At 28.1% G+C, this 16,479-nt stretch overlaps 1 protein-coding gene across 1 annotated transcript in view; it reads left to right on the top strand.

Moving 5' to 3' along the window:
- The first annotated feature begins 15,981 nt into the window (after window positions 1-15,981).
- Window positions 15,982-16,479, top strand: part of LOC18033018 (uridine 5'-monophosphate synthase) — a 5,859-nt gene continuing 5,361 nt past the window's right edge. Inside the window, exon 1 of the mRNA XM_006420680.2 lies at window positions 15,982-16,478. Within this exon, the coding sequence (XP_006420743.2) occupies window positions 16,084-16,478 (395 nt within the window). The 5' untranslated portion in view covers window positions 15,982-16,083. The remainder of the gene's footprint in view (window position 16,479) is intronic.

Consider the following 16,479-nt stretch of genomic DNA (forward strand, 5'->3'; position numbering starts at 1 on the left):
ACAAAATATGAAAATTAAGATAAAAATTTATATAATAAAAGATAATTTAACATAAAATTAACTTATGGAAGCATTAAAATAATATGGAAATTATTAGCACATCGCCTGTCAACCGCATCAGTCAAAGCAGGAGGGAACATAGGCAACGAGAGTCGAAAAAACAAAAATAAAATAAAAATAAAAAAGAAACATTTTAAGCTACCTTTCACTAGTTTATTTTATTAAAAAAAGATATGATGGGTTGATTGAGTTTGTTAATCATTTTAATGTTTGTGAAATGATATTTGTAAAGGTACCTTGTTATTAAGGCATTTGGACTTACACAATTTGCTCTTTTAATTTTAAAGGAATATGGAGAAAAACAATGTAAAAACCTTCAATCTAACAAGGATGAGAACATTGCAGAAAGTGAAGGAAGTAAATTAATAGCATAGAAATGGCTGATAATGATATTTGAGTTGAATTTCTCACTACAAGAAATTTGACTTTTTAAGACAATTTTTTATGACATTTGTAGATTTTGTCATAAAATAATATTTATTGTGAAGATTTTTTAAAATCATAGGCGTAGGTAATAATCTCGCCCTGGCCAATGTTATATTTTGTAAAGAATAATATTTGTTTTGTGACCCAATAATTGGTCACTTAATCAAATATTTTGCGACAAACATAAAATTAGCCACAAAAGGACATACTTTTTTTAGTGCAAAAAATTCCCTCCAAAATTGATCATTTTCTGACAAAATATCATCTTTTATGACAAAAACTATGGTAGCAAAATATAATTATAAGTGACATAATCATTTTGTAACTAAAAGAGGGATATAAAATTGATCAAACTGTTTGTGATGAAAAATATTAGTCTCGAAACTTAACATGGTTTTGATTAATTTTTAAGACCCTACTTTTTTGCACAGATAATTACCTACTGTGACAAAACTAAAAAATAGTAGCTTAAAATTTTCTTGAGTAATTTTGTATTTCATGACCATTGTTTTCATAGATATATTATTTAGTATTCGATTCATTTTTTTTTTTTTTGACAAACTTTACAACATTGACCCAAAAAAAAATAATAAGCAATATTTTTTAATTATATTATATTTTTTGACCAACAAATTTTTTTACGTATTTTATTAAATAATTGATATTTTATCTTATTAATGTGTGAAAACATCAATTTACCTCTATGTACTATTAAGAAGATTAAAAAAAAAGTCATTAATGCGCCTCTCTTTTGCCACCATCTTCTGAATGAAAGTGAAAATAAATTGAAGTATTCATACTTTTGGGGGATAAATTGATGATTTTCATTTCAAGTAAAGAGTAAATTGAAGTTTATTCTAAAATGCATTGAAGGACAATTAGCAAATTTTCAATAGACTTGAAATTGCTCGAATGAGAGCTTCTTGCAAGACTAATCAGTTAAATACCTTTTTCTTAAAGTTTAATTACCCACATTATTGTTTTTTATTTAGCTTCATACAAATTTTGTTGGGTTATTATCATTTCACTACTTCAAAATTTGTCAAATATCAAATGACTACAGCAAGTATTGTCTCCTATCATTTTCCTACTATATTTTTATAAAAATATCATTTTACTACTTTTCCATTATAACCGTTAATTGACCAGTTAGTTGACTAATAAAATATCAATTTCACCCTTCATGATTAAAAAAAATACTTGAAACTTATTTACAAAATAAAATTGTAATATATTTATTAAAATGGATATATAATACCAACATATTTCTTTTTGTTGAAATTATGATATATGGATTACAAGTTTGTCTTATTATTATTTTTAATCATGAAGGGTAAAATTGATATTTTGTTAGTCAACTAACTGGTCAACTAACGATTGTAACGGAAAAGTAGTAAAATGATATTTGTTGTAACAGAAAAGTAGTAAAATGATATTTGTTGTAACAGAAAAGTAGTAAAATGATATTTTTATAAAGATATAGTAGGAAAATGATAAGAAACAATACTTGTTGTAGTCATTTGATATTTGGTAATTTTTGAAGTGGTAAAATGATAATAACCCAATTTTGTTTAACTATGTTAGATTAATAAAAATTAAAATAATAGCCTTAAAATAATTAACCTGGATTAATAAAAAATGATAATTTTTTAAACCAATAATAACAAACTTATAATAGCTTTTTTTATTTTTAAAAGAATCTTATAATAGTTAATTATGTTGGATTTATAAAAAGAATACATATTATATTGGATAAAAATTAAAAAAATAAAGAATAACTAAACTTAAATAGAACATAAATTTCTCTAATGAAATCGTGAAATACAAATTAATCATCTCCCACTCACTCCTTGGCCAATTTTGTTGTTATCCAAATAAAACAATTTAATTCCCTCCCACTCTCTCCCTAGCCAATTCACTTTAATTGATTTTGTATTAAAAAACAACCCATCTTTATCTTTTGTAATCCTTTCCAATTTGTACGTGTGTTTGTGAATGATGATAACAGAACAAAAACCCACGACTATGGAGGCAACACTGTAACCTCACCTTAGCCGCTGCACAAGCCACTAGAATCACGCCCTTTTCCGCCGCTCAAAAGCACGCCACCCTCACCGGTTCACTCACACATGCTAAAATGAGCCACTCAACAAAATTCACTCTCATCTCTCGTTCTACTTCGAAATTGTGAGTATATATAAACTCAGCCAATTTAATTTTGATTAGTTTAGTTGTGATTGGATTATATGAAATTCATATTTTTGTGTTTGGTAAAATTAGGGATTGAAACTCTTAAATCGATTATTTGAATATTTTTATGCTTATCAAGTGCTTGATAAAATTCCTAAGAGAATCTAGTAAAAGAAAAACATAAAATACATGCAAATAAATGAAGGAATTTGAAGCAATGTTTGCTCACTTCATCTTAGTATGTAATTAATCATCTTTCTTTATTTTTTTAAAGAAAATTATAGCTAGTATTAATATAATAAAAAGAGTTAGTAAATTATTCAAGTCCAGCCGACATAATAATAAGTTAAGCTACAAAATTTTAAATATAAAAGATTCGGTAGCTTTGATGTGTTGTTTAGAAGGATGATTTTGAAGCTTGGTTTGCTAAAGTAGTAAAGTTTGCTCAAAATATCGTTGGATTTGCTCGGAAGTGTAGATGAAGTGACTAAATAAAGTTTACCACCCCCCCCCCCCCCAACCCCCCCAGTGGTTGTTGTATGTTTAGTCAAAATTAATATACTTATCTTCCTTTATGGTTCAAGTAGTCTCTATACAAAATCTAAATGTGTACGCTGTTTTATTTTTCCTTTTTTACTTAATCTTTTATTTCTTCCAACTTTATATTTATTGTACTGTAAACATCGATTCATTGACTGCTTAATAATTTAATTTAATTCAAGTTTGATGCCAAATGTTTAATAGATTAACTTCAAAGCTTTGGATGCAAAATTTGTGTAAGTGCATCGAGGTTGATTATGTGCTTGTAATCTTTTGATTATATTGTTAATTTGAAGTAATAATGAAAGCAAGTATGTGCTTGTAATCTCTTTTCTTTCATTTAGAATTTTTTCCATCTTTTTAATGGATGAAAGAATTGATTGCGGATATGTTTTATTAAGAAATTTAATTGATTTTGCATTCTTACCTCAATATTTTTATTTATACCTATTTGGCTTGCCATATACTATTCTTTTATGCATTGGCAATAAGATTTTCTTTATTGGATTACTCTTCGACATCAATTAAGTGTTTTCTCAAGTTTATTTTATTGTTAATATTATTTTTTTAATCATGTAGTACCAAATATAGATATAGAAAAATGATGTACCAATAATAGATGATCAAATTGTGAAATACTTTTGGGACAAATCTTTAATTTTATGAAGATTGAAAATGACAGATACCTTTCAAAGTCATCATCTACTATAGTATTGTCTCAGCAAAAAAGGATCAAAAATTAAAATCGAGGAAGAAGATAGCAAATTTAAGGAAGTTGAAGCATTTATAAAACAACAACATGTTGTTTACTTAATTCTACTTTTGTGTAACGTTACTTTTATTTCTCTTCTACAATGTAATCTTATTTTTAGACTATTGATTTTTACCTTTTAGATTTTAGATTTCTTTGTGAATTATATTTGTGTTAATAATATTTTTCACTTCAAAGTTCTTTTGTCATTAAATTTTGAATTCTATGACTACATATTGTTATTAAAATTTATGTGAGACTATAAAAATTGTCCTTAAAATATATTGGAGACTAAATTAATTAATAATTGTATTTGTAAAAATTGTTACAAATGATTACTACTTGAGACGATTGCATAACGTTGTGATATGTAAATTTCAACAACAGAAAAATAGCGTTGCTAATTGTATCTTTGAACCTTTTAAATAACGATTTTTAGTAATTATTGAGACTATCTTTACATACTCTTAAAACAAATCTTATAATCACTATAAATCACCTATTGAGATAAATATTACAGTCACTATAAATCACCTATAGAGACAAATATTATAGTCATTATAAATCACATATTGTGACAAATATGAAGTGTCATTGATTGCATTTTTTAATCTCTAATTTGACTATTTTGAACACCTTTGGTGATAATTTTAACTTAATTTTAAGACAATGATTTAAGTCGCAAAACATATTTTTATCATGACAAAAAGAATTTGGTCACTAGAGCATTTTAAGACGGTCTTTCTGCAACTAACTTGTGACGGTATATTTATCGTCATAGAAAATATAAAGGTGACTAATTTGTTATCTTTAGTGACTAAATTTTTTGTAATAAAATATCATTTTTCTTGTAGTGTCTTTAGAGCAAACACAAATCACAAATTGTTGACATTGTACATTTTCTTGGACTAAGTTTAGATACAAAATCTTTGCTGCAAAACAGTTGAATGGAAAGGTTTGAACTATGAGGATATATTGAACGCATGACGTCACTAAATATTTTGATTGAACAATACTATTTTTTTGTTCATTAGATAAGAAATTAGACGTTAATGTCAAGAACGATAACAATTTAATGCAAGTATCTGTAGCTCTTTTGAAACAGTTAATTATTATTATCTAGGATGGTATCACAAAAAGAAAAAATGCAAAGTATTGTTCAATCTCGTATCAATGTTTTATATAAATTATATGCAAAAGTCAAGTACCATGTAATGGTTTCACAATTTCCATTGGAGTTCTTTTATTACAATGCAAAATGATTAACCATAGTATGATATTATGTCATCCAAGATAGATTGCAGGGGAAACAAACAAACCTTTATGATTGAAGTTTATTAATTTTGAGCATTTTACTGATTTCATCTTCTTCAATTTACTCAGGTTATTATCTTTTTTTTTAGAAACACCTAAAATGCAAAATCCTCTAATCTTTATGTTTGAACTACCAATTGTTGTAAACCGCATATTTTCTCCAAGGAAGCCCTTTTCTTTATTTATCTTTGATTATGTATTTATTATTATAAAACTTCATTAATTTTGAAAAAATAATTTATCGTTCTAATTGGATATGGGTTTCTTATTAAATCAATTGAACTTACAAAACTCAAATTAATATGAGAAACAATGAAAAATATTTTATAGCCCTCATTAATATAATCATTTATTAATTATAAAATAATTTCCCTAAATATTTCATAAAAGGATAATATTGGAAAAAATGTGGAGTGCGTTATAAAATTTAAGAAAATGGTAAACGAACGAAAGCGTGACGAAGGGACAACAGAAACGGCAGCATTGGCTGCCGTTTCATGCACTCCCTTGTCCAATTTTTTTTTGTTGGACCAACAACGAATAGTAAAATAAAGAATAAAAAATGGAAAAAATACTCAAATATCTTCATTATTTGAAACATGATTTACTTATTCTCGTCCCCAACCACTCGTTCTCGTTAGTCACTTCGTCCCCTCCACTTGTTCTTCATGCGTTCCTTTCTCCACTCGTCCATGTCACCATCCAACGCTGCAGACAGTATCCTTTCTCGTCCCCAATGCCTGCTAAAGATCGATCTACAACATAAATGATCGATTTACAATGGAGCCGCCACCAACAGAACAACCGATAGAGTCACCGCTACTATGTCATTTGAGTCATCGTGAAGGTCCTGTTTAGCTCTCTTTATCTCTTAGTCGTACAAAATCAATATTTTGTATCAATTTTTGTCAAATAATTAAAAAAATATTTTGTGATTTGAATTCCGTGATATATTTTATTTGTGTATGATAGTTATGTGAAAGGAATAATGATAATTCTGTATAAAAATAATAATAATAATAATTACGTGATTTGTGATCATTTTTGTGTGATAAGTTTATTTGGAAAATATTGTATTAATGCTTAAATGCATCGAATTTTTGGTTCTGAAATGCACTGAATTTTTGCATAATATTTTATTTGAATATTAGTTTTGCATTTTACATAATGTTTAATTTAAATGCTGATATTGATCAATTTATAACTATTAAGAAATAATTAGTGATGATTTGTTTTGTTTATACATATTAAGAGAATAGTTATTGAATTTTTCACTCTTAGCAGTTTTATATTAAGAGGATCCTGAGATGCACGCTTAGAAATTTAAATTTATTGCTAATTTTAAAGAACATGATTCTTACTAATGTTTTGCATTTTGCATATAATTAGGATTATGAATGCAAGTAGTAATTTGGGCATATAATATTTTATCTGAATTTTTCCAATGTAGAAACCAAATGCCTACTCAAAGCTATTATGTTGTTTTCAAAGGACGAAAGCCGTGCATCTATAATTCTTGGCCTAAATGCCAGAAGCAAGTAAATGGATTCAAAGAGGATGCTTATCAATCTTATAAATCTTTGTTGGATGCCGAAACAGCATACAATGAGTACAAAGCATGAAAAATTGCCAGAGGCATCCAATATGGTAGAAACTACAAAATTTATTGTGGAAACACGCGAAAACGGGGTGCAAACTGAAGTGCCTGCATGCGCCAAAGCTATGCAAACTGATAAAGCCAAAAATGATTGTATTATTCTGCCTATATTATCCATTGTATGTTTTATTTTATGAATAATCATTGCTATATGTATTTTGCACAAATGAAGAGATTGTACCCCTTGTTATGTACAAACTTAAATAATTTAAAAAAAATGATTGTTATGTATGAGTTGCAATGTTTAATCGTAAGAAGGAAGGACTTTTCCCTCTCGAGCCTATGCATGTCTAGAGATATTATGTGTATCAAAAGAAACAACAATAATGCAATATACACAAGTCACCAAATCTAACATATATAATTGATCCATCACTACAATTTCAAACATTTAAATTTAAATCTAACATAATTTCAAACATTTAAAGCCAGATCTAACATATATCATTAATCCATCACAATAATTTCAAATTTTTAAAGTTAATTTAACACAAATCATTAATTAATCAATACAATTTCAAAAATTTAAAGTCAAACCTAACATATATCATTAATCCATCACTACAATTTAAAGCCAAAATACAAGTCAAGCATCATGATTGTTATCTTCATTACATTGCTGCTGTAGTAACTGGTGGAACTTCTTATTTTGAGATACTTGATAGGTCATCAAAGAAGAAGAATAATGCAACTGTGAAGTATACGGTGGGATCGGTTGCTATAATACATAAAAATAAACATCATATTACATTTTAGAAATATTAAAATATAAGTATACATTAACGACTTGTAAACAACAACTTATTGTGTTCAAATTATAAGAAAATGACTGATAAATATTGCTTCCACCGAATTGAGATGGGTATATAGGTACCTAATCAAATAATAAAATATCTGTAAAATCCATATAAAAATCTTAAAACTAAAATTTAATTAATTTAATTCTTACATTATAATAGCCCATAGTGTCGCATTGGTTGAGATTTCCATAAACAGTACTTCCTTCTTGTAGCATCTACATATGCCCAATCTTATACTTAGTTACATATCCTCGAAATAAAAGAAAAGTTTAAAAGAAAAATTCACAAAACTTACTGTGGCTATGTTGCTCTCTTGTGTGGAGATTTCATTAGGCACATGATAAGACGATAGAGCATTTTCTTGTAAATCTTGCAAGATTATTAAAGATAATTAAATTAAGACCAAATGAATTAGAAAAGATATATTTGTATTTAAAAGACCTTTTTTTTTTGTAGCCTTGTTCCTTTAAACAAATTTCTTACGAATTGAAGATTATTACTTTAAGCGCAGTGGACGGCTTTTACAATGTGTCACTACTGAATCATTAAGTACAAGTTAAACATTGTTGCTGCTACAACTTACTTTGCCAGTAACAGTTCTTTCTATACTTTCATTGTGAATTTGCTTGTTACTGCTACAACTTGCTCTACCAGTAATAGTTTTTTCCACACTTCCATAGCGAATTTGCTTGGGCAGATCATTCATTGCTTTCTCAATCCAATCCAGCACCATTTTGTAACTATTTTCATCATCAGAAGCCATGTCTGCAACCTCACTGAAAGTGCTACACATTTTTTCATATCTTTTCTGCTGGATGGACAAATTCTGCATACTATAACTAATTTTCACCTTACTATAGCACCTCCTCACATCTTTCCTCCACCTTGATAAAATGTATATTTCTGGAAGTAATTCAACTAAGTTACGTATTAACACTGCAAGGGGGTGACTATAAAGAATCCCCCTAAATGGAAACTTTGAACATATATAATTAACTTCACAGTCAACTTCTTCGAAAACAGCCTCGGAGATTTTTTTCTTACCTTGCCCATATGATTCACTTTTTTTATATATTGATCCCACATAATCTAATATATCACAATACATTAATGCAGTTAATTCTTATCAGAATTCTTTGAACTTAGAAATGGTGTACACCTCTTCAATTTGCTTCTCCATCTCACATCTAATTACACATGGTGTCCTTTTACTGAAACATTTCGCATCTGCTTGCCATTTTAATTCAGCTTTCCTGCTCAATGCATTTTCATATTACTTCACAAACGGCTTCAATTTTTTTTTTTGAGTTAACAAACCTATCAAAAAATGCATTCATACTTTCACTTCGCTAAGTCGTTAACATTCCTGCCGAAAAAAAGTTTTTTAAATAGCATGGAATCCAACGATGCCTCTCATCGTATAAACCATTTAACCATTCATTATCCCATGAATCATATTCTGTAATCATGTCATGCCAAGCTTCTTTGAACACAGCAGAACTCAATGAATTATAAACAGCAGAAAGTAGTGAAAAAATAATACATTCACGTTCTTTAAACGCCCCAACTTCTCAAGTACCTTCTTCATTATATGTCATAAATACTACCAATGCCTAGTAGTAAGAAAAACCTTTTCAATTGCCTTTTGCATTGTCTTGTCTTGGTCTGTAATGATACCAAGAGAAGGAGAATCGGACATGCATGATAGCCACGTCTCAAATAACCATGTAAATATCTCAGTATCCTCACGTGAAATCAATCTGCATCCTAACAAAATAGAATGGTCATGGTGATTAACTCCGAAAAAGGAAGCGAATGGCATGTCATACTTGTTGGTTAGATATGCAGTGTCAAATGTGATGACGTCTCCAAATATTTGTAAGCTACTCTACTCCTCAGATCTGCCCAAAATACATTCTTTAATTGATCATGCTCATCAAAATCAATACTTAAAAAAAAAAAACTCTTACATTCTGCTTACTTTTTCTAGAAGTACTTTAAAAGTGTCATAGCATCTCCTTCCTCTAGCTGTAATTGCCTTGTTTTGTCAACAAAATTTTCTGGAATCTTTTTTTTAAGAATGAGACATTTTCATGCCCACCAACTTCAACAACAATAAAATTGAAATTTTGGACAATTCTAATTCCCGCATAATCATTCATTTCAATTAACTTTTTAGCACTTGCACTAATTCTGTGATTGCAAAGGAAATACCTAGCTTTGTTTGGACTCAATCCATGGTTGTGTTGAAGATTTAAAATTCGAAGAACCCATTTTCCATCTTCATTTAGACAACCTTCAATTTTTGCATCACAACCATTTTTCACATTAGGTTTCGGCTTCAACGCAAATTTACTTTCTGACTTGCTGCTACGGCCACATCCAAATGTCTCATACTTGACAATCCCATCCGTCCCTTTCTTAATACTTCGAGCCTTCACAGAAAACCCCTCTTGTTTGCCATATGCTTTGTAAAATGCAAACATTTCTTTATGACTATCAAATAACATTCAAAGAGTTGGCTCATATTTTTTTAGTTGCACAATTCCAACTACATTGTCGGCTCCTATTTCTCGTAACTCTTCAAATGCATGCCCATTTTCCAAATTCTCCATTTCTACAAAATAATTAACATTTGTATTAAAAATAAGTAATTATAAATTTTTATTACATTTTTGTCCAGTAACAAAAATCCTAACAATTTAAATATACAAAACACATCCACAAATTTTTATAAATTTATTCCATTATTTCCAGCAATTTAAATTTTAAAAAATCTTAACAATTTAAATATACAAAACACATCCACAAATTTTTATAATTTATTTCATTATTTCCAGCAATTAAAATTAAAAAAATCCTAACAATTTAAATATATAAAACACATCCAGAAATTGTCATAAATTTAATCCAATACTTTCTAACAATTTAAATTAAAAAATCCTTACAATTTAAAATGTATAAAATGCATCCAAAATTTTTTACAAATTTAATACATTACTTTTTATCAATTCAAATTAAAAAAAAATCATAACAATTCATAACAATTTAAACATATAAAACGCACGCATCCAAGAATTTTTACAAATTTAATCCTTCACTTTCTAACAATTTAAACTGAAAGGAAAAAATCTAACAATTTAAATATAAACAACACAACCAAAAGCTAATTTTATTCAATGTAATGGGAAAGTGAAAGTTACCAATTATCCGGCTAAAATTTCATCAACGTTGTTGGTGTAGTCTTTGGCACCAAATTCAGATCTTCGAATGCAGATCTCCAGATAATAGCTGCTAGTTTTACTTCAGTTTTCTTATGTTAATGCAAATGCATAGATGAGTTTGTCTACTTTGGCTTCTTTGTCGGGTTTGAGAGATAATGACAATTTTAGTTTTTTGTCATTACTTTCTTATTTTGCCATTTCATTTTCGTTACTTTTGGTTTCCTTTTCATTATTTTAATTTTTTTTTATTTTAATTTTTAAATGAAAAAAGCAACAAACAAATGGACCCACAAAAAGGGCAGCGGGCATTACCGTTTCTGTCATCCCTTTATCGTTTGTTTCTTTATTTAGCACTATTCTAAATTTTAATAGAGAGAAATATCGCCACCAACTCTGACTACCGGTGCAATTCGACATATATACAACAACTCATTTTTCCTTTTCACCAAATGAGACAAACCAATTTTCTATGTTTATTTTTTCCTTTCCAACCGTTGACATGTGCTCGCGACTAAATTTTGATTACAGCTTTCACTGTTAACCATACTCAAAGTTCAGCTTTGGTGAGGGCCAATTATGGGAGTTTTCCAAATATAGTGTCAAAATCAAAAGGAACAAACCATAAAAATGAATGATGTGGTAAATATTTGGTCAACATGATAAGACGATGTATGAAATTTTAGCAATATCAGTATGATTCAGATGGCTCTAAGTTCGGTTTTGGTGAGGAGCAATTTTTAGAGTATTTCAAATTTAAGTGAATCTACAAAATCGAACGAGAAAGCTAATTCAATAAAGTGTTTAGTGATTTGAATTCTTCCCCATAGTATTCTTATTTTCCCCTTTCTGAAACCCTAATTACACTAATTTTTCCCTCTCTTTTTTTTTGACACCTAAAATTTGCGCTCATCACTTTTCTTTTCCCTATCTAAAATTCATTGTCCATTACCTCATTAACTATTATTCTTTAAGAACTTTTTTTACAGGTTGCCCGCCTTTTGTTTAGAATAATTATTTAACCATTGTATTTGTACCTTATTTTACATTAAATTTGTTTCCATCCGTTGGATTTGAGAAATGGCAAATCCAAGATCCATATCGTCAGGCTATTTATTTATGCACTTGTAACATAGGCGCTGCCAAAATAATCTCTCTTACACCTTAGTAATTTGGTCATTTCAAACTAGACAGGTTGTTAACTAAGGACTAATTTGATATAAATAAATATATTATGTTATTATTTAAAAGAAATAAAAAGTTAGGGATGTAAATGTTATTATACACTCAGTTATTACCAATAATCCCCTCTGACTAGCGATTTTCTTTCTATTTTTATTTTTTTTAATTGAAGCAATTTACAAATATTTAAAAGTATTAAGTACAACTTAGAATTCTATATAGTTCAAAAATCACCACAACCAGTGTATTTAAAAGTATTAAGTATAACTTAAAATTCTATATAGTTCAAAAATCACTACAACTAGTGTCTAGCCATCTATTCCTGTGTTTAGGATTATATATACTCTTTCCATAATTGTGAAAGAGAAAATATATTGTGGAGTCCCCACATCTTATATTGAGGAAGGTTTCTACTATTTCTCATAATAAGCCCACTTTACAGAGTCCAATCACCCCAGGCTACAGCCTCGGTGCTATTTTTATTTTTGAACTAATTTATTTATAAAGTTTCAGTCTTTAAAAATATATGTTAAAAACATATATATAAGTTATTAAAGAAATAGTAGTGATATAACCACAAATAATTTTATAAATTATGACAAAAAAAAAGGATAAAATAGACTCAATTTCAAGTTATAATGTTATTTAAGTTGGGGGTCCGCCTATTATGCAACAGTTACACAGTACTCTTGAATTTTGTCTTTTTTTCAAAAATTACACTACACTACCCTATATTTTATAAGAAAACTAAATAGATACTATAAGTTATAAATTTTTATATATAAGTCCTTTTCTCTGGATAAAATCATAAAATGACTTTTGAAAATAATTTTAACTGTTATTATTATTATTATTTTAATTGTTATGATTGCTTTAATTAGTTATTATTATTATTATTACTATTATTATTATTATTAATTGATTTTATTACTGTCACTATTATTAAAATATATTAAATTTATTATCGAATTATTATTAATTATTGTTAATATTATTTTATTAATATTAATAGAATTTATTAATCTTATTATTCTAATTATTATATTAATATTAATGTTGTTGTCGTCGTCGTCATCATCATTAAACTTTATAAATTATTTTTGTTTTGACTATTAAGTAATACCACTGTCATTATTATTATTTTTCCTTAATTAAGCATTACATATATTTTAATTATTTTTTATTTTTTATTATAATAAATAAAAATATAAAAATAAATTATACTATAATATTATTTTATTATATCATATTATATTTATTTAAAAATAATTAATATGAAAATAATAATTTAATATTTAAATAATTTTAGTTTAATATTAGTACAAAATTAATGCAGTGCAAGATCATACCAATTACTAAACGTTGTATAATTTTATTATAACTATTATAATATACTGCTAATGTAATATAATATAATATAATATAATATAATACATGTGCATTACATAATACAATACAATATAATATAATATAGTGTGCCAAACAGACTTTTAACTTTTTGAGTTATGATGGTCTAAAGGGATGTAGAGAAAGTAAAGATAATTGTGGTAGATCTTTTACAATGGTTGATTAGCTATCATCACAAAGTTTAGGCTAATACAATAAAAATTAAGCAACTACCCTATATTTAAAAGAGCATTTGGAAATTCTTACACTTACAATATTGAGTGCAAGGGTTTGAGCCTCCATAAAAGTATTTATGAGGGTTATTTATAATCCTCTCTCAATTATAAAATAATTAAGTGGAGTCAGTCTATCCCTCAATAAATGTGAGTGGAGTGGACAGCCCTCGAATATTTTAGAGGGTTTAAAGAATCTGAGCAGCACTTCAAATGAGTACATGCCACGAAGAATGTCTAAATTGTAAAATCTGTTTGTAAATATTAATTGTAATACCTGATGTAATATCAGTAACAGTCCTTATATAACGGTATTAAAAAAAGTATTTGGAAATCAATAAATTTACTATTTAATTATTTTTAATCAAGAATAAATAATAAATTATCATTACAACAAGATTCACAAGCTCAAATATCTAAAAAAATGATAATTCTCAAGAAACATGAAGCTCAAATGCTTTTGAAATATTCTTAAAAAATAAACTAACTTCCTTTTATATTATTCTTTATTTATCTTTCTATAACTTTGTTGGGCTATATATATATTGATATTTTATAGGTAAATTAACATATTATATGTATAAATAAACTAACATGTCAACTAATGCTAAAAACAAAAATGTAATAAAAAAGTAAAGTTTTGTAATTTAAAATAATAAAATTTTACAACCTAAGATTTTTTACATGTTTCTTATTTTGAAATTTCACCTTTTTTATTTTATAATTTTCTAAAGTATCAAGGTTAATAACCTATGTTCTTAAAACATATTCAATTTATTTATTTTACATTAAATAAATATTATATAACAAAAAATATTATTTACATTTATCAAATTTTCATGTGTTTAAAAATTTTATGTGATATTACATTATTATATTTACACCATCAATCATTTTTATGATCAAATTAAGTCAATAGATCAAACTTTAAAAAATTTAAAGCAACAGAAATTATGCAAGTGAATATTTAAAAATTTTTAACTTTTATGATTTTGTAATAAACAGTAGGAACTTAAGTGTTAATAACTAATTGAACACATCCCGACCGTCGAACACTTAGCCATTGATCCATTGGCTTAGTTGAAAAAAGACAAAAAGTGGGGTACCATGCAACAATTGCATGGTACCCCACTTTTTGTCTGCACGGTAGGCGGACCCTTAAGTTGGATACGGTGGTTGAAGATGTAGTTGCCATTGTACAAACAAGATAAGATATTGCTTTATCGAAGCGGTTCGAAAAATACAAGCTTGAAAATAATTGTTTTATAGGAAAAATAAAAGATCTTATTCAATCATACTCTGAATTACACAATAACAAAATCTTCTTACTTACAACTAGGGATGACAAACAACGGGCCTAGGTCGGGCTTTTTCAAGTCCATGTCTAGGCCCTCTGTCAGCTAAGTATACGGGCTTGGGCTATTGCCGGCTCGGACCGTGCTTAAGCTTTATTTATTTATTTAAAATTTTTTAAATTATTATAAATTTGAAATAAATTAATGATCAACAAGTTATTACAATCATAGATAAATTAAAGAACATGAATATTTCAAATTAAAATAATAAATAAAGCAAATAAAAACTCATAACTTTAATTTTTTTAAATACTGAATTTTTTAATTCTAACGCTCTCTTAATTAATTGACACGAAAGAGAGAATTTAGTATCATAATTTTAGTTTTTTTAATCATAATTAATTTATAAGTTAAGAATTTAAGTTTTTTTTTATTTTTAAATTTCTTTTCAATTTTAATTATATTATTCTAATTTATAAAATTATTTTTTTAAAAAAATAGTGGGCTTGAATTTTGTCCAGGCCTTTTTTCTTGAGCCCTTGTCCAGGCCATCATGTGTGAGGACCGGTCTAAGCCCGCAGGACCTGAACTAGGCCCAGACAGACTTGGACTGGCCTGAACTTTTTTACCACCCCTATTTACAACGGAATAAATCCACTCATTAAATTAAACTCATATAGAAAGGTTGTAAAAAGATCCCAAACTAATTAAAATTTTTAAAAATTACCCTACATCAAATTATTTTTTTTTGTACCATAAAACAAAACGATAGTCGCAAACTTATTTTGTACTAGGAGTGATGATTATGTACAAAAATGGGCACAGAAAGGTCTTTGGCTCTACAGTCTACTCGGTGATTCGTGAAATGCTTTCAAAGGGGGGCAAAAAGAAAAAAGAAAATAGAATATATTCTAATTTTTTTAATAAAAAAAAAACCCTACTATGTACTTTTATAATAACTCCCTCGAGTGCAATGTCTCAAAGGTTGTCTTCTTCGTCCCGCTGACAACCCAAAAGGCGGAAACGCAATGTCGTCGAATTCGATGGAGTCATTGATCCTCCAACTCCACGAGATCTCGGCGGTTAAATTCGGAAACTTTAAGCTAAAATCCGGCATATCGTCTCCCGTTTACATCGACCTCCGACTTATCGTTTCTTACCCTTCCCTCCTCCGCCAAATATCCAAAACCATCATCTCCTCCCTCCCCTCCACAACCAAATACGACCTCGTGTGCGGCGTTCCGTACACCGCCCTCCCAATCGCCACCTGCGTCTCCGTCTCCAACGACGTCCCCATGCTCATGCGGCGCAAGGAAATCAAAGACTACGGCACCGCCAAGGCCATCGAAGGCAATTTCAAGAAGGACGAAATCTGTCTGATCATCGAAGATTTAGTCACCAGCGGCGCGTCGGTCCTCGAAACG

This window comes from Citrus clementina, unplaced genomic scaffold (assembly GCF_000493195.1).
Source record: "Citrus clementina cultivar Clemenules unplaced genomic scaffold, Citrus_clementina_v1.0 scaffold_9, whole genome shotgun sequence".
Taxonomy (NCBI): Eukaryota; Viridiplantae; Streptophyta; class Magnoliopsida; order Sapindales; family Rutaceae; genus Citrus; species Citrus x clementina.